At 34.2% G+C, this 24,207-nt stretch overlaps 1 protein-coding gene across 4 annotated transcripts in view; it reads left to right on the top strand.

Moving 5' to 3' along the window:
• Nucleotides 1-23,534, top strand: part of YTHDC1 (YTH N6-methyladenosine RNA binding protein C1) — a 36,768-nt gene extending 13,234 nt beyond the window's left edge. Inside the window, exons 5-17 of one of the 4 annotated variants that reach the window (XM_059066185.2) lie at nt 3,224-3,313; nt 3,779-3,832; nt 4,392-4,486; nt 6,010-6,118; nt 6,200-6,317; nt 12,229-12,313; nt 13,354-13,520; nt 16,029-16,111; nt 17,343-17,379; nt 17,476-17,515; nt 17,623-17,685; nt 19,212-19,346; nt 22,531-23,534. In XM_059066185.2, coding sequence (XP_058922168.1) covers nt 3,224-3,313; nt 3,779-3,832; nt 4,392-4,486; nt 6,010-6,118; nt 6,200-6,317; nt 12,229-12,313; nt 13,354-13,520; nt 16,029-16,111; nt 17,343-17,379; nt 17,476-17,515; nt 17,623-17,685; nt 19,212-19,346; nt 22,531-22,755 — 1,301 coding nt within the window. In that variant the 3' untranslated portion in view covers nt 22,756-23,534. Of the gene's footprint in view, nt 1-3,223; nt 3,314-3,778; nt 3,833-4,391; nt 4,487-6,009; nt 6,119-6,199; nt 6,318-12,228; nt 12,314-13,353; nt 13,521-16,028; nt 16,112-17,342; nt 17,380-17,451; nt 17,516-17,622; nt 17,686-19,211; nt 19,347-22,530 lie in introns of all 4 variants that reach the window. The other 3 variants (XM_059066184.2, XM_059066186.2, XM_067035713.1) reach the window with 3 other exon arrangements.
• The last annotated feature ends 673 nt before the right edge of the window (nt 23,535-24,207 follow it).

The raw sequence follows: 24,207 nt of genomic DNA, 5'->3' as shown, positions 1-24,207 counted from the left end.
TTATACTGTTTAAGTCAAACGAGGGAGACTTATATAAATACATAGGGCCTGAAATAATGTGTATTTTTAATAAGTTCCTAGATGCTGATACTTAGCAAGATACTGATTCATACTTTGTTTTTTGTGGGTTAGACATTTCAGATTGAATGGTAGCCAATAGTTTTATAAAACCTGGATATTAAAACTGTTAAGAGACTTACTGTTATAAAAGAGATACCTGCCTGGAACTCTTACTTTCCATATTAAAGGAAAATTTGTGGCTTTTCTTTGGAAGAGCTCTTATGTGGAACATTTTTTAAAGACTATTTAGTATGCAGGACATTATTATTTTTATTTTGGAGTGGTTTCTCTTTATAATGTGTGAGAGAAAAATGGTGGATCTGGAACTCCACCAGAGGTAAAAAATGTTCTTAAAGATTTTTAAATACAAGGGATCACAGTTTAGTGGTTTATTTTATTTTATTTTATTGTGGTTATGTGGGCCTCTCACTGTTGTGGCCTCTCCTGTTGCGGAGCACAGACTCCGGACACGCAGGCTCAGTGGCCATGGCTCATGGGCCCAGCTGCTCCGCGGCATGGGGGATCTTCCCCGGACCGGGGCACGAACCCGTGTCCCCTGCATCGGCAGGTGGACTCTCAATCACTGCACCACCAGGGAAGCCCCACACAGTTTAGTTTTTGTGTCATGAATTTTCTAGATTCCAGTTTATTTTACCTTATTTTTTCTCAAAATTTCAGTAATTTCCTTATAAAAGTGACACACTTGGTGGTTGTTAAAGGTTTATTTGTTAGATGACTTTCAATTGTTTTTTTGACCTGAGAATAATAGTCGGGAGAGGAGATCATAAACTTCAGAGCAGTGAAAGTTATTTATATAAAAAAAGATAAAAAATCCTTGGAGATTTTTCATGGTAATGCTATATTTAACATTACATAAAAATTGTTGGGTGAGATCTTACTTCTGCTTCTATTATATTTCCTGCATCATTTTTTTTAAAAAAATAAATTATTTATTTTTGGCTGCGTTGGGTCTTCATTGCTGCGCGCGGGCTTTCTCTAGTTGCTGCGAGTAGGGACTGCTCTTTGTTGCGGTGCACAGGCTTCCCGTTGTGGTGGCTTCTCCTTTTGTGGGGCACGGGCTCTAGGCGAGTGGGCTCGGTAGTTGTGGCGCACGGAATCTAGAGCGCAGGCTCAGCAGTTGTGGTGCATGAGCTTAGTTGCTCCGCGGCATGTGGGATCTTCCCAGACCAGGGTTCGAACCCGTGTCCCCTGCACTGGCAGGTGGATTATTAACCACGCCGCCACCGGGGAAGTCCCTGCATCGTCTTGGTGAGAGATTCTTTTAGTACTTAGAACCATAAAGTATTATTTTTAAACAGCAGCAAGAGATATATTACCTTTGTGATCAATTTATAATGCTTAGATTCCTAACTGTTCAAAGAGGAAAAGAATAAAAGAAACATGCTAAAATTTTTGAAAGAAATAATTAAAAAATTTTTTAAACAGTTTTCTTTTTCTAATCTCTTTCATGTACATGTCATACTCATTGATTCAATGAATTCAGTTCCTTCTGTGTGCCAAACACTATATAAGAACGTGTAGTCAGTGAACAAAACAGACATAGATGAGAAAGAGTTTTGGGATATGACAAAAACTCCTGTTTCTCATCTGTTTGGGCGAGATTCTCAGTCATTTTATACTAAAAGGCTTCAGTCTATTCTCTTGAAGTCTTATAGGTTACCCTGAGGGAGAGGATTTTAAAACTTAAAGGTCAGGTTAACATTCAAAGCCAACAAACCTGTAAATAAATGCTTTTCTCTATAGCTAGTTATATAAATTTCATTATGTTCCCAAGTTGCTAGCTTTAAATGGGCCTGGCTTTGTAGTTGTGCCAGTATGTACTGCTTTGCCTTTCCTTTTTGCCTTAAGTTAGGAAAATCAGCATCATTTACAAGCTTCTTGTTAACATCTGTTTGGAGAAGGAATTAGTAGTAAATTACAAAGGGAAAAATGCTTAAACTAAAAGAAAAGGAACTTTTGTCCTTGGAGTTTTCTATCTTTAAGCTAGTTTAAACCTAGAATCCTCTTTCAAGAATAGAAGTAAAATATCTATTCTATTCTCTTCCTCATGGCTTGTACTTTCAAGTTAGAAACTAGGTTCTGCCACTCAGTAACTGGGACCCTAGCCAAGTTGCCTAACCACACCACTAAGTTGAGGTTTCCTTTTCTGTAAATGAGAATAATGGGTATTATGTATCTCATGAGTTTGTTATGAGGATTAAGGGAAATAATTTAAAGCTTTTAAAATAGGAGTTTGTATGAAAGATCATTGATTATTATTTCTCAACATTCTGTTAACTTTTATAAAAATAAGTATATGCATTTTTCCCATCATATTCCTTCTAGCTGAAAAGAAAAGGTGCTTATAGTGGTGTAATTAAAATACCAACAGAGACAGGAGAGTTTAATTCCATTTTAGGCCCTCATTTATATACGTCCAAATTAATCCTGAAATGGTTCTTATAGGTAATGCAAACCTCTTCTGTCTACTGAAGATTCCCAGCTTTTTAATAGAAATAGACTATTGCTGAGATTTTAGAGATAAATTTTAAATTGAATTTGAAAATAAGCAGTAATTCAGGAATGAAGTGGTCAGGAAGAATGGAATTGAAGATACAAAAGCAAGCAGTGGCAACCAGAAGGGAGTCGCTAATTTACTATAGTGTAATTTAAAAAAAACAAACATTTGAAAAGCTTTGGGTTCTGGGGTTCATCAGACATCTAAGATAGAATCAGTTGGAATTGTGATGAAGAATGATAGTATACTTTTTAAAAAGAGGACTTAAAACAATGGTACTTGGTTCATAGAAGGGAGCACTGTAAGTTTAATTGAAAGAAAAGTTGTGTTTGCTTTGCAGAATTTTTTTCCCTTTGAAAACTTAAAGATCTTTTATATATAGGATAAGTAATTTTTAATTATAGCTGTGTATTTTTATTTGATTAAAATTGGTGGGAGAAATAACAAAATGTCCTTAGTTTTTGAACAGTGTCTGAATTGGAACGAATTGGAACATCTTAGGAAATTGAGGGGGTCAGGAAGGATTAGTAGTGAATAATACTTAGGGACTATGCAAAATCCAGACGCATGATGATAACATTCTTATTTGATTAACTGTACCTGTATTGCAATGTTTTTAAAAATCTTGTCTGAATTCTTTTTTAGATGAGAAAAAGAAGGAAAGGAAGAGAGCTAGAGGCATATCTCCTATTGTTTTTGATAGAAGTGGAAGCTCTGCATCAGAGTCATATGCAGGTATTCTCATTTTACTTTTATTTGTGATCATATCTGACTGATTCTAATGTAATCTGCTGTAAAAAGTTTGTGGAGGCTGTAGTTTAGCGTGAACTTGTTAATATTCATTAGTATTGATTTCTGGCATGTTCAGTGTAATAAATCTAGAGGAAACTAAGCTTTTTCTTATTATTTTAATCCTGTTCTGTTACTGCTTAAGTGGAATTTCACTTTTTTTTTTCTTGGAAGATGATGATTCAGTGACTAGTTTTCTGAGTGAGAAACTGTTCAAATATTTTTAAAAACATCCAAACAACCCAAAAAGCAAAACACTCGTACACATTGAGAAGTATTTTTTTTGTGTGTGTGGGTGCGCCAGGAAGAATAATTTGTCTTGAATGAGAACTTTATGTGACAAGACTGTAGAAATTTTGTCTTATCTCTATTAAAGCTCAATCTGAACAAATGTACTTTGGCTAAATACAGGTTCAGAAAAGAAGCATGAGAAATTATCATCTTCCGTTCGTGCTGTCCGAAAAGGTATCATTTAAATTTGAAATTGTTTTCATTGCATGCTTCCTTAAAAGTCATTATTTTGCCTTATTGGTTCTCCATTAATAGTTGGTTTTAATGTAGTAATGTTCTGATATATTACATTAAGGGGAAAAAAATAATTTAGCCTTACACAGAGCTCCATGTTCACTTCTTACTGGGTATCTTTTAGAATAGTAGCAGACATTTTAGGATATCTTAACAGTTTTTGGACAGAGTGGATGGTATATATATTTTAGTAGTATAATGGTCTATTAGCAAATTTTAAATGATTAATGTGATAAAATTTATAGCCATTTTCACGCTTAAGAATATGGATCTGATATATTAGAACATTACTATATTAGGTTTGCCTTCTTGCAAAATGCTGGTGTCTTTCTTAGCTTTGCTTTATTATGTGTTGTGGCTTAGCTTTCTAGGTTGAATGGGTGATTATGAATTTTAAAAGTTTAGCTGGGTTTTGGAGGGCTAATTTCTGTTAGTACAACTTATATCCCTCTGTGTGATAATGGCCTCTGTTTAATCAATTTGGATTTCTTTTTTTCAGATCAAACCAGTAAACTCAAATACGTCCTACAGGATGCGAGATTTTTTCTCATAAAGAGTAACAACCATGAGAATGTTTCCCTTGCCAAAGCTAAGGTATTACATCAGTTCTGTTGAAATATCCTAATCTTGAAAATTTAAATGTGAAGGTGGACTTGAGTATCACTTGAGTACATGACATACTGTAATTTTCATTAACGCTTTAGAGATCCATAGTCCAGTTGCCAAGTAGGGTCTGCTTTTTTGACTGGTTAAGCAACCTAGTAGTAATTTGAGTTTTCTTTTAAATCTTTTGAAGATGAGTTTAGAAGTAAAAATGTTCAATATTTGAAGAATATATAATTATACGTTGTACTGCAAAAGCCGTATTTCTTTGGATTTTTGTGTTTCTATACTCAATTGCTAGTTTATTATATACTGATACATTTTATAAAGTTTTTTTAGTAAACCAGTTTTGTTTTATATTGCTGCTTGTTTTACACCTTGAGATTTTCTTGAAAAGAAATCATTCTTTTATGGAGAGTTTCTTTTACTTTTAGAAGTAAGATCACCTGGATTTAGAAGAAAAGGGAAGAGTTAGTTTTAGTTAAAAGCCCCACCCTGGGCTTTACAAAAGGGATATGCCCAGTTGCTGTAGGATGTTGTAAGGTTAATTTTTTAAAAAATGTTTTTGTTACAAAAATGAATCTACTTTTTATACCAACTATTCTAATATTTTTGTATTTTTGTTTTAAGAGAGTTTCTACTGACTTTGAGAAAGTTAAAACTAAAGTTAAACATTTTTTAAACTGTATTTCTGTCAATATTAATAATCCTATATTTCTAACTTAAGTTGAGGGTTACCCACTAAATTTTACAGATGGAAGGAATAGTACACTAAATAGTGGAAGTTTATTCTGTTCTTTAGTTGGAGTGGATTTAGGCAGAAGTAATTAAGCACCTAGTGAGAATGAGTTCTAGTATGTATCAGCAGATTAAACTGAATTAGAGGTTCTGGTTTACATTTCCATTCCTGCCTCTTAATCTTTCCTGATCAAAGAATTGATTAAAATGCTTTGGAAATAATAACTATGTTCCAGCGCTACATAAAACACAGATCTCTTCAGTCAAACTATTGATACATGAAAATTTGAACTTAAATAGAAAGAAGAGAGAAATGCTAGAAACTTGACAGAAATTCGTCACCTATGGATTTACTAACATGATCATTTTTAATTATTTGGTTAGGTACAGTTTTTAAAGAAAAAAATGTACACATTGTGATTCACCTTCAAACAAAATGTTTTTACCACAGTAAATGGTTCTGATTTTAAATTGTAGGTGATTGTTTTTATTATCTAAAATTCTAGCCCATATGATTTGATTGCCCCCTATCCCCATGTGTTTACTAGTTGTTTTAATGATTTTGTTAAGGTTGGTAATTTTCTCCGTATTTTTCCCAAGTTTTTAATAGATTATTCCATTATTTTGACATACGACATTATTCATAAATGTCCTATGATGAAATAGGACATTTATTCATTATAGCTTACTGGTAACCTTGGTCTTCTGCAGATGTAATTGGAAACATAAAAGATTTACATTAATTTCAATCTTTGATCTTTACATCATTTATATAGGGTGTATGGTCTACACTGCCAGTAAATGAGAAGAAATTAAATGCTGCATTCAGATCTGCAAGGAGTGTTATCTTAATATTTTCTGTGAGAGAGAGTGGAAAATTTCAAGGTAAGAGTAAAAATAATTTGGATATATAAAAACATTAATTATATTTGCATCTATATATTATGTTGTGATTTATTCCCCTAGGATTTGCAAGACTTTCTTCAGAATCACACCATGGAGGATCTCCTATACATTGGGTACTTCCAGCAGGAATGAATGCTAAAATGCTGGGAGGTGTCTTTAAAATTGACTGGATTTGCAGGTAAATTACACACTTCAGTGTAGATAATTAAAGTTGCTCTTGTTTTGAATGGGCTACCAGTTGAGAATAATGTTAAAACTCCACAGTTATTTAGTTTTAATTTATTATTCTAATTATTGTCCCCCCTTTTTTGGTGTGATTCCTAGGCTGATTGGGATCTATAGAGTTTATTTAACAATGTTAAAAGTAAAAATAACATTAATATGCTTAGATTGTATTGTTCACCACCTTTATCATCTAATATAGAATGCATAGGGCAAAGATTTATTTAGTCAAGAGTTTTATGTATTTCATTTGTTCTCTGCATTAGTATTATGGCAGTAAATTTACAAATCAGACAGTTGCTTATGTTATTTAGCACATGTTTATGTTTAGTGATTTAACATGCCGTTTTATTACTGTGGAGTGGGAAAATAGTCATCCTTTGACTTGGCTAATATAACATTTTGGAGGTGACTAATTTAATTGTGAACAAGTAGTGTTTTTTAAGGAAGTTAGCAAATCATGTTAGTTGGCATTGTGACCTTTTGAAACTGCAGTAGTTAAGATTTAAGCGTTAGAGAAGTAGACTTACTTTGAAATCTGAGTTATTTACCACTTTTTTTGTCCTTACTGAACGATTGTACATTGTTTTAAAAAAATGATTAAAGAAGTCAATTTAGATGATATAGAGAGACTTAACACTTCAGCAAATGGATAGTCTCTTGTCGAGAACTGCAAAATGGGGCAGAAGGCAGAAAGCTTTTATAGGATAAATAGTAAAGAATAAGAAACAGACAAATAAAATATCTGTTTGGATGGGGCCACACAGTCAGCCTTGTTTGGTATGAGGAAGCCCAGAGTTGGCTTGGCATTTGGGGATTGATTGACTGGATATATTGCATTTCTGGTCAAGTGGAGCATTTACAGGGACATGAAAGTTATCTAAGTTTCAGTTTGCTGACTTAGCACCTTGGGCAGGAGTGGCTCCATCTTGGGCTTAGAAAGCGATTTCAACATTATGAAAAGCTAATTATTTAAGTGAACTTTATATGGCATGCACAAATCTTCCTGTAAAATTAACTTTAGCTAAATAAGAATTACCTGAAAGGGACCATATGGATATTTTTGTATCAGTAAGTTGGCTTAGGTGGATTTTTGATGAGGATAGAAGAATTGGATAAGAAAGAAAAATGCTGTTCATATTCAGGAAGGCAAAGTAGCACAAAGAAGAGACATGAAATCAGAAACCATGGGGTGGGGATGTGAGTGGGGTGTGTGGATGGGATAGGGAACCACCTTTTTAATAAAGCAGATAGTCAGTAAAGAGAACAAAAGGCAAAGATGGGTAGTAATGTGGGCCAGCCTAAGGAATTAATAAACCTTTGCTGTGGGACAGTGAGGAACTATGAAAATGGGCAGTGATACAGCAGAGATAGCGTATTTGGTTGATGTTTAATAGAGTAGCAAAAAGCTATATGCACATATAAATATATCACCATTATTCATCCCGTCATTACTTTTTTTAAAATATAAATTTATTTTTATTTTTGGCTGTGTTGGGTCTTCGTTGCTGCTCATGGGCTTTCTCTAGTTGCAGCAAGCAGGGGCTACTCTTCGTTGCGGTGCGCGGGCTCCTCATTGCGGTGGTTCCTCTTGTTGCGGAGCACAGGCTCTAGGCGCGCAGACTTCAGTAGATGTGGCACGTGGGCTCAGGCAGGATCTAGAGCACAGGCTTAGTAGTTGTGGCGCATGGGCTCAGTTTCTCTGCGGCATGTGGGATCTTCCCAGACCAGGGTTCGAACCCATGTCCCCTGCATTGGCAGGTGGTCTCTCAACCACTGCGCCACTAGGGAAGCCCCCTGTCATTACTTTCTATAGGGAAAAATTAGAAGCAATCTAAATTCTCTCATAGGAAATTGGTTAAGTAAATTACGGTTTGTCACTTAAATGTAATACACAAAAATAATTGTCCATGTAATAACATGGAAAGATACAACAAATGAAAGGATACATAATTATAATGTTGGAATGCATTGTCAGGGTGGTGAAATTATAGATGATATTCCCATACTCCATTGTGCCCAGGGTTTTTAAATATAGATTTATAGTTCTTAATTTCTAAAGTTAAATCATAATCAAAATTATAAAATTTAAAAATCTGGTGGCAGTTTATAGGGAAGACAAGGTGCCAGTTATTTCTTAGCAGAGATAGACATTTTTACTTATTTTTTTGGATGGATAACTGTAAAGGCCAAAGGAGAGATTTGTTAAGTCTATGGTTTTATGACTAGAAACATTATTGGTACCACTGGAAAACATTTGGAGATGATGCTTTCTTAGGAGAAAAATAATTACCCAGTTTTAGATTGGTGGTAGCAAATTTTATTTTGAATGTTACTTGTTTTATGAACCTTCATTTTCAGATTATTGATAAGGAAATTTGTTTCTTAATTTTAGATGAGTTTAATTTATTCACAGATTATCATCTTCATTTTCTTCTTCATTGACTTACTGGCTCTTTTACTAACTCATTTGAAATATATATAGCTAGCATCAGAAGAGGTACAAACCCAAATATTCCATTCTGCTAAGATTTTGTGTAAAATTTTGGGTAGTAGTGTTTTTTATTACTTTTAAGTAAGTTTTAGGTTTACCTGGAAAGAATATTCTTAATTAAAAAAGAACTTTTAAAAAAATACTCATAAGTACGTTAAAGAGTAATATTAAAATACTTGAGTTCTGAGGGGAGCATGTGTTCTGATGACATTGACATTTCTTTGAGTAACTCACTTGAACTCTTAAGTTTTCTGTGTGAAATGAGAATTACATTTGACCTTCAGTGTTAAAAGGATTAAACTTTAATAAATATAAACCCTGAAGGCTTTGCTATCACTAATAGTAACTGCTATTAATATATTTTCTTTTCAGATATGATAGTTATTAGAGTTTTATTTAAGCACCTTTTGGATTTAATAATAACTAGCCTTAAGTTTTTTGAGGTGTGGTCCCTGGATCACCTGCATCAGTAGTATCTCATTATTAAAATGCAGAATCCTTACATGCACCTCAAACCTGTAGGCACACTGGAGTTTAAAACTAGATGGTGCATGGTAGCAGATAGGAAAGGAGGCATTAAAAAGTGACTTAAGTTGCTTCTGGGAGTTAGATCAAAATAAGGCTAAAATCTATAGAATGTCATTCAACCAGAATTAAATCTATTGACTATATTGTATCTTAAGCTCACCCCTTTCATGTCCATTCCAGATAACCCATTTCTCTCTTCTTTCATGGTTTCTTGATATTATTCCTTTTAGTTTTAATGACCCAAACAGCTATCAGTACATAAGAGCCTCTATACAGTTTCATATTCTTTTGTTAAATATGCCCCATTTTCTAAGCTTCTTAAGTCAGAGAATCACTGTCATGTTACCTAGGGTACTCACAGTAAAGATAATCATCTGTAGGCTTTTTCACTATATGTCTGCTCAAAAGCTGATTTTTAGGATGCCTGCTCTGTAATTGTGGTGACCACAGATGTGCAGTTTCTCTTAGTCTTAATCTAAGCCCTGTTTTTCCTAAAGCCTCATAGTTCTCTGTGCTTTTCAGTCTGGGATTAACTAATTTGTCGAAACAGTGGGCAGAAGTCTCTAGAATCTAGTTAGAACCAGTGTCACCAAAGAATTTTAACCCTAAGTGACTCAAACAGCTCAACATATGCCTTTTTTTTTGGACCTAGGGTATTCCATTGCTAATGTTTAAATAACAGTGGTAACTCTGTGCAATAATAATTTGTAACCGTCCTGCACTTTCATAGTTGTAGGTTATTTATTCCTTTCTGTAACCTTTTTTTAACTGGCAAGTGAGAGGAAAAATCTGGGAAGCTATTAAAGTAAAGTTTTAACTATAGATCTGCATCTGGATAGTCTAAGCTTTTGGTATGGACTTATTCTAGCTTAATGATAGTCTCTTTTCCCCCTGCCTTCCCTGTAAAGGGTGTGTGTGTGTGTGTGTGTGTGTGTGTGTGTGTGTGTGTGTAGATATATATACATACACACATATTTTTATGTATATACACTCTTGAACCACTCTAGATGTGTGAGGTAAGATGTCTTTTAGATGAGGAATCCAGTAGTAGTACCTAGTAGGCATTTCTGTCACACTCTGCCCACTTCTCCCATACATTCACCACAGATCATACACCACAGATCATGCCACCTTGATACTTTAATTTTAGATATACTTCTCCTGTAAATGTCGAAATATTTTATGAGGTTTAAAAATAGTTGTGTAAAATTTGGGCGTTTAATATTCATCTTTAAGAAAATTCACGTACGGTTAGAATAAATGGTTATATAGCTTGTCCACTGGACCAGGTTATTTGCTTGTATGTTTTCTTCTCCATTATGTCTTTGCTCAGGTCTTTTTCATTTCTTCACATGTAACCCTGCCTTACCTCTCCACGTATGGCTTTTCCTGAGTCACTTTTCTTTCAGGCTTATCCCATATGCCACCTTTTCCAGGAAGCATTTTCTGATTGTTATTTCGTTCTTCTTCTTATAACCGTGCACATTAAAAACAAAACGTCTATACTCTATTTATGGTACCCATTTTTTTTACAAAATAATTGTGTGTGCTTGTTTACTCTCTGATAAAAGCTGTGGAAGAAAGGTTAGGAATGAAAGCTCTTTATTCATCTTTGTATGTCCTTTGAGCAGTTTCATTTGTATTGTATGTATATATAATAGATCTTTAATTAAAGCATTTCTTTAATTTGGCATTACTTTATGCACAAATAGATGAAACCTTACTGAATGATGTTAATTTTCGATTATTTTTTTTTACAAGTACTTATGTGTCATGTTTGTGTTCAGTGTTGTGCTGGGTTGATAAAGAACTATAAAAATACAGGGTATCTTTTTAACTTGGTGAGACCATTTTGCCCTATGGCTCAGCTTAGAGCCAGAGTTTGTTTAAATTATTTAGATATAGCACTGTAGTGTAAGTGGAGGACATAATTAATACATGCAAATATAGGAATTCTTGAACAAAAACATTTGTATTGTCAAGAGCTATTCCATGTGTGGTGGGGAGTATTGCCTTATCGAAAGGAGGGAGGATGTTTGAATCTGGGAAAGCAGCCCTGAACCAAGGATAGGGGGCATGTATTTTCATTTGGCATTAACTGCCTGGTTAAGCTTCATCTCTTTGTTGATCAGTTATTTAAAAATACAAGATTTTTAGGGGCTTCCCTGGTGGCGCAGTGGTTGAGAATCCACCTGCCGATGCAGGGGACATGGGTTCGAGCCCTGGACCGGGAAGATCCCATGTGCCGCGGAGCAACTAAGCCTGTACGCCACAACTACTGAAGCCCGCATGCCTAGAGCCTGTGCTCCACAAGAGGCCACCGCAATGAGAAGCCTGCTCACGTTAACGAACAGTAGCCCCCACTCACCACAACTAGAGAAAAGCCCACGCGTACCAACGAAGACCCAATGAAGCCAAAAATAAATAAATAAGTTTATTTTTTAAAAAGTACAAGATTTTTAGTACACAGAAGCAAGAAATATGCTAAACATTTAATATGTTATTTCATATGCAAACTGCTTAAAAAAGTATGAAGAAGGTGGTGATATCCTTGTTTATAAGGTGAAGACACTCAGGCTCAGAGAAGCTGAGAGAGAGCTTGGATTAAACCCCAGACTGTCTTGGTTTCAGGCTCATTATCTTAAGCGTATTATTTAGCTTTTTAAAATTTTGAGAACACGTGAGAATGTGGAGTGTGTCTCTGAAGGGGACTCCCTTTCTGGAGAATGAGCTCTATCAGTCTTAAATTTTAGTCATATTTAAATCATGATTAACATAGGAATTCGCTACTAAAGTAGTATAAGGATTTTGCAAAGTAATATAATTAATATTACTTTGTATTTAGGCGTGAATTACCCTTCACTAAGTCGGCTCATCTCACCAATCCTTGGAATGAACATAAGCCAGTAAAGATCGGACGTGATGGACAGGTTTGTTGTTTTAATTGATTCTTTAAAAAACATGTATTTAATCAACCCTTTTAGAGATCTTTATTGAAGGATATTTAAAAACCATTTTTGATTGAATTTGTGGGAAAGATTAAGGGAAAATATTCTTATTTGGAGTTTGTGATTACTGTGATTTTGATTGATTAATCTGACCTCCGTTAATGTTGAAAGATAGGTAACTTTATATGGTTTGATTAATCTGACCTCCGTTAATGTTGAAAGATAGGTAGCTTTATATGGTACTTCATTAATACAATTGAAGGAAAAGTTTTCAGAGAATTGACATGATTTTTACATGCTTTTTCATTATGTTATTACTGTTTAACAGATTCTGAACTTTGTATAATATATTTTAGAAATGCCATTTAATGTCTTTGCTGAAGTTTTCTGAGTTAGAAGGAAGCTTTATGAAAAGGAGATAAGTATGTGTAGTCAGGTTTTCAAGTCTGCAAATGAAATTTAAAGTGTGCCGTGACTTAAACCCAAACCTGTGAACCTTATGGTTTCTACATGTAATTTTGAACCAGGTTTTCATTGCTCATAAGTGAAAATACTGGTAATTGAAAATAAAACTTAATTTTTAAAAGTCTGTAGATTAGTTTTTCTAGTTAATATAATGTATTTAAGTGCATTTAGCAATTTATGATTATGAAAATGGTTGACACACAAACATGTTTTTCCTCCACTGTATTGAGATGGATGACTTTATCCTGATACTTCTGTATTTTGCACAAAGAAATATTCCTTCGTTGCAGAGGGTGATTGTCACAGAGTTTTTTGTGTAGTTAACTTTGGAGATTCTACACTTTTAACTTTTTCCCCTTATATAAATATGTGAAACACTTTTAAAAGGTTTTAAAAAACCCTTTCAAGGAAATTTATTGGAATCTCATAAGATCATCAGCCTTGGGAAGGAAGCCTCCAAGTCAATCTGTTTTTGTTCTTGTACATCAGGAAAATACAAGTCTATTGAAAGTTTCTCCTTTTTTTTCATCTTGTAAATTACTACTTTCCTATTCTAGGAAATTGAACTTGAATGTGGAACCCAGCTTTGTCTTCTATTTCCCCCTGATGAAAGTATTGACTTGTATCAGGTCATTCATAAAATGCGTCACAAGAGAAGAATGCATTCTCAGCCCCGGTCAAGAGGACGTCCATCCCGTCGAGAACCAGTCCGGGATGTGGGAAGGTTAGAAACGTTCTTTGGACTGATAATAGGCACATGTATCAGAATAACATGATGGAGGAATGTGATTCGTCAAAAGTTTGTCCTGCGGTAAAGAAGAAAGAGAAAATCCTCAAATCAAGCTGCATGGACTAGTTTGTGGCTTCATTGAGGATTTCACATGGTCACCTTGGTCTCAGTCATTTTTCAAGAGGAAAATGGGGATCTTTCCTTATGCAGAAAAAATTATCTGCTAAAGAGTGATAACCAGTTTAGATTAGATAATAATCTGATAATACAATGTATACCATTGAAATGAGGTAGGCCTTTGTTGCTAAGAACAGGCTAGAAAGGAGGAAGAGGAGGAAGTCTTTATTTGCAAAAATTGTTAATATTTTTTAAAAAGCCTTTTCTTTCAGGTGTGTCTCTGGATAAGCCTTATCAGATATGAGACTTTTATAAAGGATCACTAATATTTTTTCAGAAGATGACGCCTCATTTAGAGGATAAAATATTTTAAGTTATTTTGATATTCAAGAGGAGCATTATTGGGACTATTTCAGATTTTACCATCGTGATGTGTTAACCCCATTGTCAAATATTGTCTAACTTGTACCCAGTGAATTCACACATCTTGCTGAGCTTCTGAAAACAATAGGTTCTTTCCAAAGGGGATCAAGTGGCCCTGGGAGACCCGGCAACAAACCAAAAAGAAGGGCTGTTGCTGTGTCTGTTTACAGCTTTTCCAGATGCTGGCAGTACCTGTGGACTTAAAGTGTTTTTTAGAGGATCGCCATGGTTATTGATCACTACTTATGAACTAAACAGCATTTTCCAGGAAAAGGGGGTTTAACTTGTTACAGAATTGGAGAAGTCTTTGCAAAGGACTGATTTATGCCCTTCTACCCAACACCTTCCCCTGTATAGATTTGCATACAGCTAAATCTAAAATATTCTGCTAAAGACTGTTGGATGTGTGGTTGATGGGATGAAACCTTTGGTTAAGTTTCCTTTTGGTGGAAACATCCTGTGGTAGGTACAGATAATCCAACAAGAGTCCCCATTTCTTTGAGCTTAAGAAGGACACTGTCAAGTAGGTAGGAGGAAACCTGGCAGAGCCCCCTTATTTTTGGCCTAAAAGGACTGAGCACCAAGATGTCTTTTGAAGTTTTAAGCTAAGAGGTTTCCAGTGCAATACAGTACATACAAGTGAAGTTTTTACCTCAGTTTTGCAATGGACTGTAAACTATACTTAACACTACACCTTCTCTCAAGCCTGCCAGGGCCTCCATATTTGTATGTGGCTTACAGCTTAAAGTCAGTAGTTGGACTACTTTATGAACTGTTACTATCATGTTTTATACCGGTCGTAAATGCACTCCCCAAACTACAAGAAAGCGGTATGTTTATTTTTTTAAACCAGCTTTTAATTTTCTTAGTCTTATTTATTGTAGATGCAACTGTTTTTATTCTGTTGGGGGGCTTGGGTTTATTGCAGCTTCGTAGTTTGAGTGAACTTGTGTTGCAAATGAAAGCAGTTGATATTCAGAGAAATAGCTGGAAAACGAGTGATACCGGGTTATTATGGAGTTTTTTACCTTAAGGGTAAAAAGGTATTTATTATTACCTTAAAAACTTGGATTTTAATTTTTCTTCTGTGTAGCTCTTTATTAAATGCTAAGTAAAATGAAGTGTATTTAATGATGTGTTTACATAAACCATTGAGATTTATGGAAGATAGTGAAGAGCAGCCCTCTGCAGATAGTAAAGTTGTCACCTTCTAAAGAATACACATTGAACTTGTTTTATGAACTCTGTTAAAACTCTGCCCCATTACATGCCAGTTTTATTTTAAGGCATTGTCTCTGGAAAAAATACCCATAATTCCTAAATGTTATTAACTTTAGAAATTGGTTTTTCAAAGTATTAAGATTTTCAAAACTTTTCTGTAAAGTCACTTTTAATAAGTATCAAATTTTCTGTATGATCATGTGAAAACTGTAATTTTGTGCAAAGCAGAAGAAAAATATTTAAGAAATTCTTAATTTTCTTTAGACTTAGCCTAAAATGACATTAATACGTTTAAATATGTAGATTTTAGAGTTACCTGTTGTGTAATGATAGTTTTTTTTCCCCTTTCTTTTACCTGAATGGAGACTTTATTTGCGAAAGTGTTTTAATTGTTAAACTGGATATTTATATTAGTTTGAGGGAAGCTCATTTACTTTTGTTTAGATTACTGAAATGTGATTTACGTATTTTGAGCAGATTACTCTTTGCAAGTGTCTCGTCATAGCATGAGGATTACAGAGAATATCTATTCCAGCGATACATCTAAGGATTGGGGTATAGTAATTACTTTGAGGAATTAAAATTTAGAAATTTTAAGATATTTGCTCACCAAAGTTAGGGTGTTATTTTAAAGGAAGTAATGAGCTTTTTTGTGTGCTTATTTCTGTCAGAAACACTTGCTTTGCTGTTTGTTCTCCCAGCAGTTTTTGGTTTAATTTCTAATGTGTCTAATTTGTGTAGGCGTCGACCAGAAGATTATGATATTCATAACAGCAGAAAGAAACCAAGGATTGACTATGCCCCTGAGTTTCATCAGAGACCAGGTTAATATTTTATAATCCTGCAGATATTTGACTTGAAATTTTTAAAAACAACAACAACACAAACTTCTGTCGTGACCCTATAGTTTTAAAAGTGAGAAAACTTCAGGACGCGACTACTTAAACCTTAGGAAATTATTAATCACGTAGTAATTCCTCTACTTTGTTAAGGTTGTTTATTCTAGTGTGACTCATTATCATAATCTGTTAATTACCTGAAATTACTAATTTATCATTATTGCACAAATGGAAACTGCACTTGTGCTTTTAAGATTAAATGTAGTTAGGGAAAGCAGTGATCTTACACTCTATTAAGCTTTTTATTCCCTTTGATACTTAGTATTTCATGTGTATACAGCTTTAAATGGAAACGGAAGTTATGCTGTATTTTTCTAAATAAAAATACCTTTGACATTATTTTTTTAGAGAGGAATGGGGAATGCTTGGTTTAATCTAAAAGCAGCTTTTCAGTTAGTCTTTCCCTTACTGGAATTGAAAAAGGCAAAGTGTATTTAAGAGAAGATATTTAAAACAGTCAGTGATACACATATGAAAATTAAGCAGTTTGGAAGTTGGTGTTAGCATTACAGCACTGTATGTGACAAGTGGCTTGATAAGCCTCATTCTTCTCCAAAACGGGATATTTCAGAAAGTAAAATTAAATTTTTCCCCAGTAACTTGGCCGCTCAGATTTTTTAAATTTCCTGAGTACTTATGAAAAGAAGGAGGGAGAATATTTCTCTTATTTCCATGGTTCTTTCACTTATTGATAAAATGTATATATCTTCATTTTTGCAACTTTTGTTAATTTTGCTTTTCTCCCTGTACATTTGCATCTTTTAAAACTATGGTTGACTTAGCAAGGCTTGTGTATACTCAAGGTAGAGGTAAACATTTGTTTTAAGGAAGACCTGTTACGGTGTCCTCAAGATAATTCCTCTGCCCTTACCTTCCTTACGGTGCAGCATGAAGAAATTTCTGTCTAGCAAGAATTGGGGTGTGAATTTAGAAGATCATATGAAAATCTCTCTAGCAGTTTATAATTCTGTGATATCAGTAAGTTATTTAGTTTTATCATGTAATCTGAGAAGAAAATCTGAAAATGGAATAATACAATAATAGCATCACTATTATTTCATGGGAAGAATTGAATTGAGTGGTAAGGAAGGTTTAATTATAATGCCATAATAAAAAACATATATTTGATATACTAAAATGCTTGATGTTTAAACAGGGTATTTAAAGGATCCACGATACCAGGAAGTAGATAGGTAAGTTGGGTTCACTCTTGCTTAGTTTTGAATTACATTCTTGGAACTAGTTTATGAATTACCTGAATTTAGTTTCACAAATCTTATTCCCAACAGACGGTTTTCAGGAGTTCGCCGAGATGTGTTTTTAAATGGGGTAAGCATCTCACTTTTAAAATTTAATGTACATGAAATCTGTATCTGATTATTTTGTAACTTCTGGGCTTTTTATTTATTTATTAACATTATCATCTTTCATTTTAGTCCTACAATGATTATGTGAGGGAATTTCATAACATGGGACCACCACCACCTTGGCAAGGAATGGTTTGTATTATTCTGTTTTTGCAAGTTATTTAACTTCATTTGCAGTTCCATACATTTTGAGTGCTTACTTGGAATATGATTATTACAGTTACCCATTAGGAGACTTAAAATACGTATCTTTGGTGATATATACTTGCATGCTGTTTTTAAAACTAAAGGCTAATGAATGATTTGATTTATATTAATAGTACCGGCTTAATTGATGAGTATTATGATTTATTATTGTAGTGGCTAGTAGTGCAAACTCTTCAGGGTTCAAATACCTTCCCTTCTCAACTCTGACCTTGGACAAGTTTCATAATATATTTTTTTCTTACAGTTTTCCTTATCTGTAAAACTCGATAAGCATCCATTCATTCTTTGGCTCATCAAACTAATATTTAGTACTTACTCTTTGCAGGCACTGTGCTTGCTCTGGGTATATATGTTGGTGAATAAATTGGACATTATGTCTATCCTTTTATGGTTTAAAATTTAATGGAATAGTCATTAATGTCATTTAATGTCAACCTGAGGATTGTCAAGAAGCTAAATATACAAAATACAACTTAAGTGTAGCATAGTGCCTGACCCTAATATTCAGTAAATTCTCTATATTAAATAAGGTTAATTAAACCCTGTTCCTAAACTTTAATTTTTTTTCCTTTCTTTAAGAAAACTGGATATTCTTCTTAGAATATATCTTAAGGTATTGAGGATAGCTGAAGCATTAATCCCTAAAAAATAAAAAACTTGGAAGTTTAAGTAGTTCTGATTGTTTCTTACCTTTTTTATCTTAAATGCTGCCTGTAATTTGGCATTTCCATCCGACTTTTGTTTCACTTAGTTACTCTGTACATAGATGAATTATGAGATTTCTTTCCTTTAGATTCTATGAAATTAAAGAAAATATTTAATAATATTATACTGGCACTAATTAGGGGGAGAAGTACCTTTGATTTTCTATTATTTTATAATGGCATTTAAAAGTTCATTAGCCCCTGAGTTTTTGGTTTTTCTTTTTTAAAGAATACATCTGTGCATAGTGATTAAGATGACTGATTCTAGAGCCAGAATGCCTGATGTTGTGTCTAACTTCCACCCCTTTACTAGCAGTGTGATCTTAAGCAGGTTACTTAACCATTTGGTGCCTCAGTTTCCCTTTTGTAAACTAGGATTATGTAATAGTACCTATCTGTAGGGTTGCTGTGAGAATTAAATGAGCCATGTAAAGTGCTTAGGACAGTGCCTGGTCCATAGTAATCACTATGTAGTGAGGGCTCGCTATTTTTATTAGTATGTAAATGGTATGTATAAAAGTATAAATGTTAAATTTTGGAAGATATGTAATTAGAGAGTTTATTACACACATTTTCAACAAGCAAATAAAGAGGGTATTTTGAAGAATCCTAATGCCATCAAAGTAAATGGCTTGTACAGAGTAAATTATTTGTTTGGGATGGGTGGTTTGGATAGGGGAATTCTAAGAATGGTTTGTTTACAAGGATGTTTGGTAGATGCTTATGGAAGTGGTTTTCTTTTTTTAGACTCCTTATCCTGGAATGGAACAACCTCCACACCATCCTTACTATCAACACCATGCTCCACCTCCTCAAGCTCATCCCCCCTACTCAGGACATCACCCAGTACCACATGAAGCAAGATACAGAGATAAACGAGTAGTAAGTGAATGAGAAGACAAAAGTATGAGGGAACTACTTAGAATTCTGTAGATAATTTGAATATGAGGGGTACCAGATTATGTTGAGTGGTAGACGGTTTCATATTCTTATTGAAGGCTATTTTTGAAGTAATTCACAACTTGTTTTTATTAAAAATGGCTAGTCCCTTTGATTATTTAAGCAGACTATATTTGAGTTTGAGATTTCTGGGTCTTCAGTATAGTAGTTGGGCTGAGTTTATTAAATGTTACACACACACACACACACACACACACACACACACACACGATGACTCTGTGCTGGGCCACATAAACATCATTTTATCTTCCCACATGATGAAGAGCATGCATATCTGAGAGGACCAGTCAGAGCAGTAGTTTCCTAGCCTATCTTTGAGATACTTTCATCTGGCATTTATTTCCTTATCTTCATAAAGATACTAATCCTTCAAAATAAAGTCATACTAGGATCTTTAATGTTCAGTTAAACAAATTGAGAATCCTATAATAGACTTTAATTTAGTAGTGGTTTTTTAAATTTGTTTTTTCAGTCACAGAAGAAGAAATATCAGCTTATGTATGATGAAATCTTAGTTGACTAGCTGGGTTGTGTTTTTTAAAATGCCTTTTGTAAATGATCACATTTTCAGAAGTTTTTCTGAGATTCTTTTATCAAAATGTACTTTTAAGCAAGTTCTATTTCTTTTTTTTTTTTTTTAACATCTTTATTTGAGTATAACTGTTTTACAATAGTGTGTTAGTTTCTCCTTTATAACAAAGTGAATCAGTTATACATATACATATGTTCCCATATCTCTTCCCTCTTGCATCACCCTCCCTCCCACCCTCCCTATCCCACCCCTCTAAGGTGGTCACAAAGCACAGAGGTGAACTCCCTGTGCTATGCGGCAGCTTCGCACTAGCTATCTAATTTACATTTGGTAGTGTGTATATGTCCCTGCCACTCTCTCACATCGTCACCGCTTACCCTTCCCCCTCCCCATATCCTCAAGTCCATGCTCTAGTAGGTCTGTGTTTTATTCCCATCCTACCACTAATCTCTTCATGACCTTTTTTTTCTTAGATTCCATATATATGTGTTAGCATACGGTATTTGTTTTTCTCCTTCTTGACTTACTTCACTCTGTATGACAGACTCCAGGTCTATCCACCTCATCACAAATAACTCAGTTTCATTTATTTTTATGGCTGAGTAATATTCCATTGTATATATGTGCCACATCTTCTTTATCCATTCACCTGTTGATGGACATTTAGGTTGCTTCCATGTCCTGGCTATCATAAATAGAGCTGCAATAAACATTGTGGTACATGAATCTTTTTGAATTATGGTTTTCTCAGGGTATATGCCTAGTAGTGGGATTGTGGGGTCATATCGTAGTTCTATTTGTAGTTTTTAAAGGAACCTCCATACTGTTCTCCATAGAGGCTGTATCAATTTACATTCCCACCAGCAGTGCAAGAGTGTTCCCTTTTCTCCACACCCTCTCCAGAATTTATTGTTTCTAGAGTTTTTGATGATGGCCAATCTGACCGGTGTGAGATGATATCTCACTGTAGTTTTGATTTGCATTTCTCTAATGATTAATGATATTGAGCATTCTTTAATGTGTTTGTTGGCAATCTGTATATCTTCTTTGGAGAAATGTCTATCTAGTTCTTCTGCCCATTTTTGGATTGGGTTGTTTTTTATTTCTTGAGCTGCCTGAGTTGCTTATAAATTTTGGAGATTAATCCTTTGTCGGTTGCTTCATTTGCAAATATTTTCTCCCATTCTGAGGGTTGTCTTTTGGTCTTGTTTATGGTATCCTTTGCTGTGCAAAAGCTTTTAAGTTTCATTAGGTCCCATTTGTTTATTTTTGTTTTTATTTCCATTTCTCTAGGAGATGGGTCAAAAAGGATCTTGCTGTGATATATGTCATAGAGTGTTCTGCCTATGTTTTCCTCTAAGAGTTTGATAGTGTCTGGCCTTACATTTAGGTCTTTAACCCATTTTGAGTTTATTTTTGTGTGTGGTGTTAGGGAGTGTTCTAATTTCATACCTTTACAGGTAGCTGTCCAGTTTTCCCAGCACCACTTATTGAAGAGGCTGTCTTTTCTCCACTGTATATCCTTCCCTCCTTTATCAAAGATAAGGTGACCATATGTGTGTGGGTTCATCTCTGGGCTTTCTATCCTGTTCCATTGATCTATATTTCTGTTTTTGTGCCAGTACCATACTGTCTTGATTACTGTAGCCTTGTAGTATAGTCTGAAGTCAGGGAGCCTGATTCCTCCAGCTCCATTTTTCGTTCTCAATATTGCTTTGGAAGTTCTATTTCTGTTGTAGTTTTTTGTTAGTTTATCTGTATATGTTTCATACTTAGGTAATATTCACATATTTATTATATGTGAAAGGTAGTGTGGAATTGTTTTTGAATCTTATATTCTATATATTTAAGCTGACTTTTGAAGAGACCAAGTTCAGTAAGTAAAGAAGAATTGAGAACTAAGAGTAGAAATCTAGAGCAGGGGACAAGTTTAGAAATATTCATGGTAACAACCTTGAAACTCAGTTGCTTATCTTACCCTTTGTTGTCCTCCTCAACCTTCTGTGTATTATTAGCTCTGTGTGGAATAGACTGTACAATCTTACTGCAGTACATATTTTCTTAAAATTCTGTCAAATTCCATAAATTGTCATTAACAATGATTTAGTTTGTAAAAAAAATCAGGAATGGAAGAATTCTTAATTTCACCTTTAGAGGGCAGAGTTGGTTTGGTTTAGTTTGTAGACTCAAAGGAGGAAAAATAAGTAGAGCTCACCTGCTGCAGAAAAACACTGATGACATTTAGTGTAGTTGACAGCATGTATCGATTGATCATGTGGTTGATGGTCATCATTAGGTGATTATTTTGGCATAAATCTTACTAAAGGGATTGGATGGAGAAATCAAAGTTAAATAGAAAACTGACTGAATGAAGTGATTTTTTAATGAGATTTGAATAATCCTCTGTTGTAGGTGTCTAATTAGACATCAAAAACCTTTTTCTAAACAATGTTAGAATTACATTCTGTGTGAATTAATGAATAGGGCATTTCTTTAGATCTTTCTCTACAATAAAGGGACACATAAATTCCATTTGATTTTTGACATACCTTACCCATTTCTTACCTTTTCTAGCATGATTATGATATGAGGGTGGATGATTTCCTTCGTCGAACACAAGCTGTTGTCAGTGGTCGGAGAAGTAGACCTCGTGAAAGAGATCGGGAGCGAGAGCGAGACCGCCCTAGAGATAACAGAAGAGACAGAGAACGAGATAGAGGACGTGATAGAGAAAGAGAAAGAGAGCGATTATGTGATCGGGACAGAGACCGAGGGGAGAGAGGTCGATATAGAAGATAATGTGCTTTTGGAAGCACTGATTGTTTAAAGATTAAAACGAATCTTGCATTTTTCTTTTTGTGTGTGTTTACAAGTAGTAAATTTATTTTCAACTGTCTACTTAAAGTTCATGGTGTAGAAGGATTTATTATGACCCTCTTTGTTCCAAGCATGCAGTATAATAAGAACTGGAAAAACTCAAATCCTCCAAAAAATACACAGTTGACAGTTTGAGTTGAGACTTTTATTGGGGCAGAATGGAACAGTCCAAGAATGTAGATATTGATTCAGTCTCCATAAATGTTCATCTACATATAGTATGTTCATCCTAGAGTTATTTTTTGTTTGTTTTCTTTCTTTTGGATCTTGATTGATGACTGCCACAATATTTTGCTTTGATGTATTTCTAAATGTAGGTGCACACGGTTCAGTAAAAATAATGCTGCTATCAAGTATGCAAATATTGAAATATGATGGTTTGACTGTATGGCAGTGTTATAGCAGCCTCTTGGTTTCTCCTTTTCCTTCTTTTTTTTAATCTTAAAAAAAAGTCACTTTTTATGTTTCTTCCGTCTTCAATGATGAGAGCAATATTAAGAAGACATTGCTATCTAATTTTTAGTCTTTTTAGATAAAAAATTCCTATGTTCAGTAGCATGGTTGATGCTATTGTTTAGCCTTCCCCTCCAAACTGTATACATTGGCTTGGAATGTTCACAACTTGCGTGTGTGGCAGCGGAAGATAATTCCCATATTCTACATTGCTACTGTTTTGTATAAAATAAATTGGTAAAGATTGACACGTCGTGTATTTATTTCTTGTCTGGATGCAAGTTTGTTTCCTTATATATTAGTGGACATAAAAGAATGCTTTGTGTTCAGGAATTGTGGGAACCCCATTTGTCTTTTTTTGCATATTTTATCAGAAATGATTAACCTAGGTCAATTATATTAGAAGCTTCTATTTCTGATATAAGAACTAATGGTACACGATGGAGTTTCATTAGTATTTTGGTTAAGTATTCATCTGATAACATTTTTGGATCTACTCTGGTTATAGGATTTCATTTTTTCAGGTTTTGTGTTGGTTTGTGTGTAACTTTGATAAGTTAGCTACTTTAGATATTTTCTATTTTACTTTTAGAATACACTTTTAAAATTTAACCCTCTTATAGTTACTTATTTTAAGTTAAGTTAATCATCAATCCCTCTCAGTAGTAACAAGCTGTATAAAATACATTTTATGAGAGTTTTTTTTTATACTTTATTTTGAGTTATACCTATAGTTTTGGCCTTTGTTATGTTGAATATTTAAATATTTGGGATATTTGAATATTTGACCACATTTTTTTGTTTTCATACATTGTCATAATTGTGTTCTGTACCAGATCATGATTACAGTTTTATATTAGTCTCAACACAGGAACTTCACTGTTGAATTTAAAACTATCAGTTTACTGCTTTCATATGCTC

Source organism: Kogia breviceps, chromosome 6 (assembly GCF_026419965.1).
Source record: "Kogia breviceps isolate mKogBre1 chromosome 6, mKogBre1 haplotype 1, whole genome shotgun sequence".
In the NCBI taxonomy this organism is placed as follows: Eukaryota; Metazoa; Chordata; class Mammalia; order Artiodactyla; family Physeteridae; genus Kogia; species Kogia breviceps.
The sequence above is the reverse complement of the archived record's forward strand: the minus strand, read 5'-3'. Positions and strand labels throughout refer to the sequence as shown.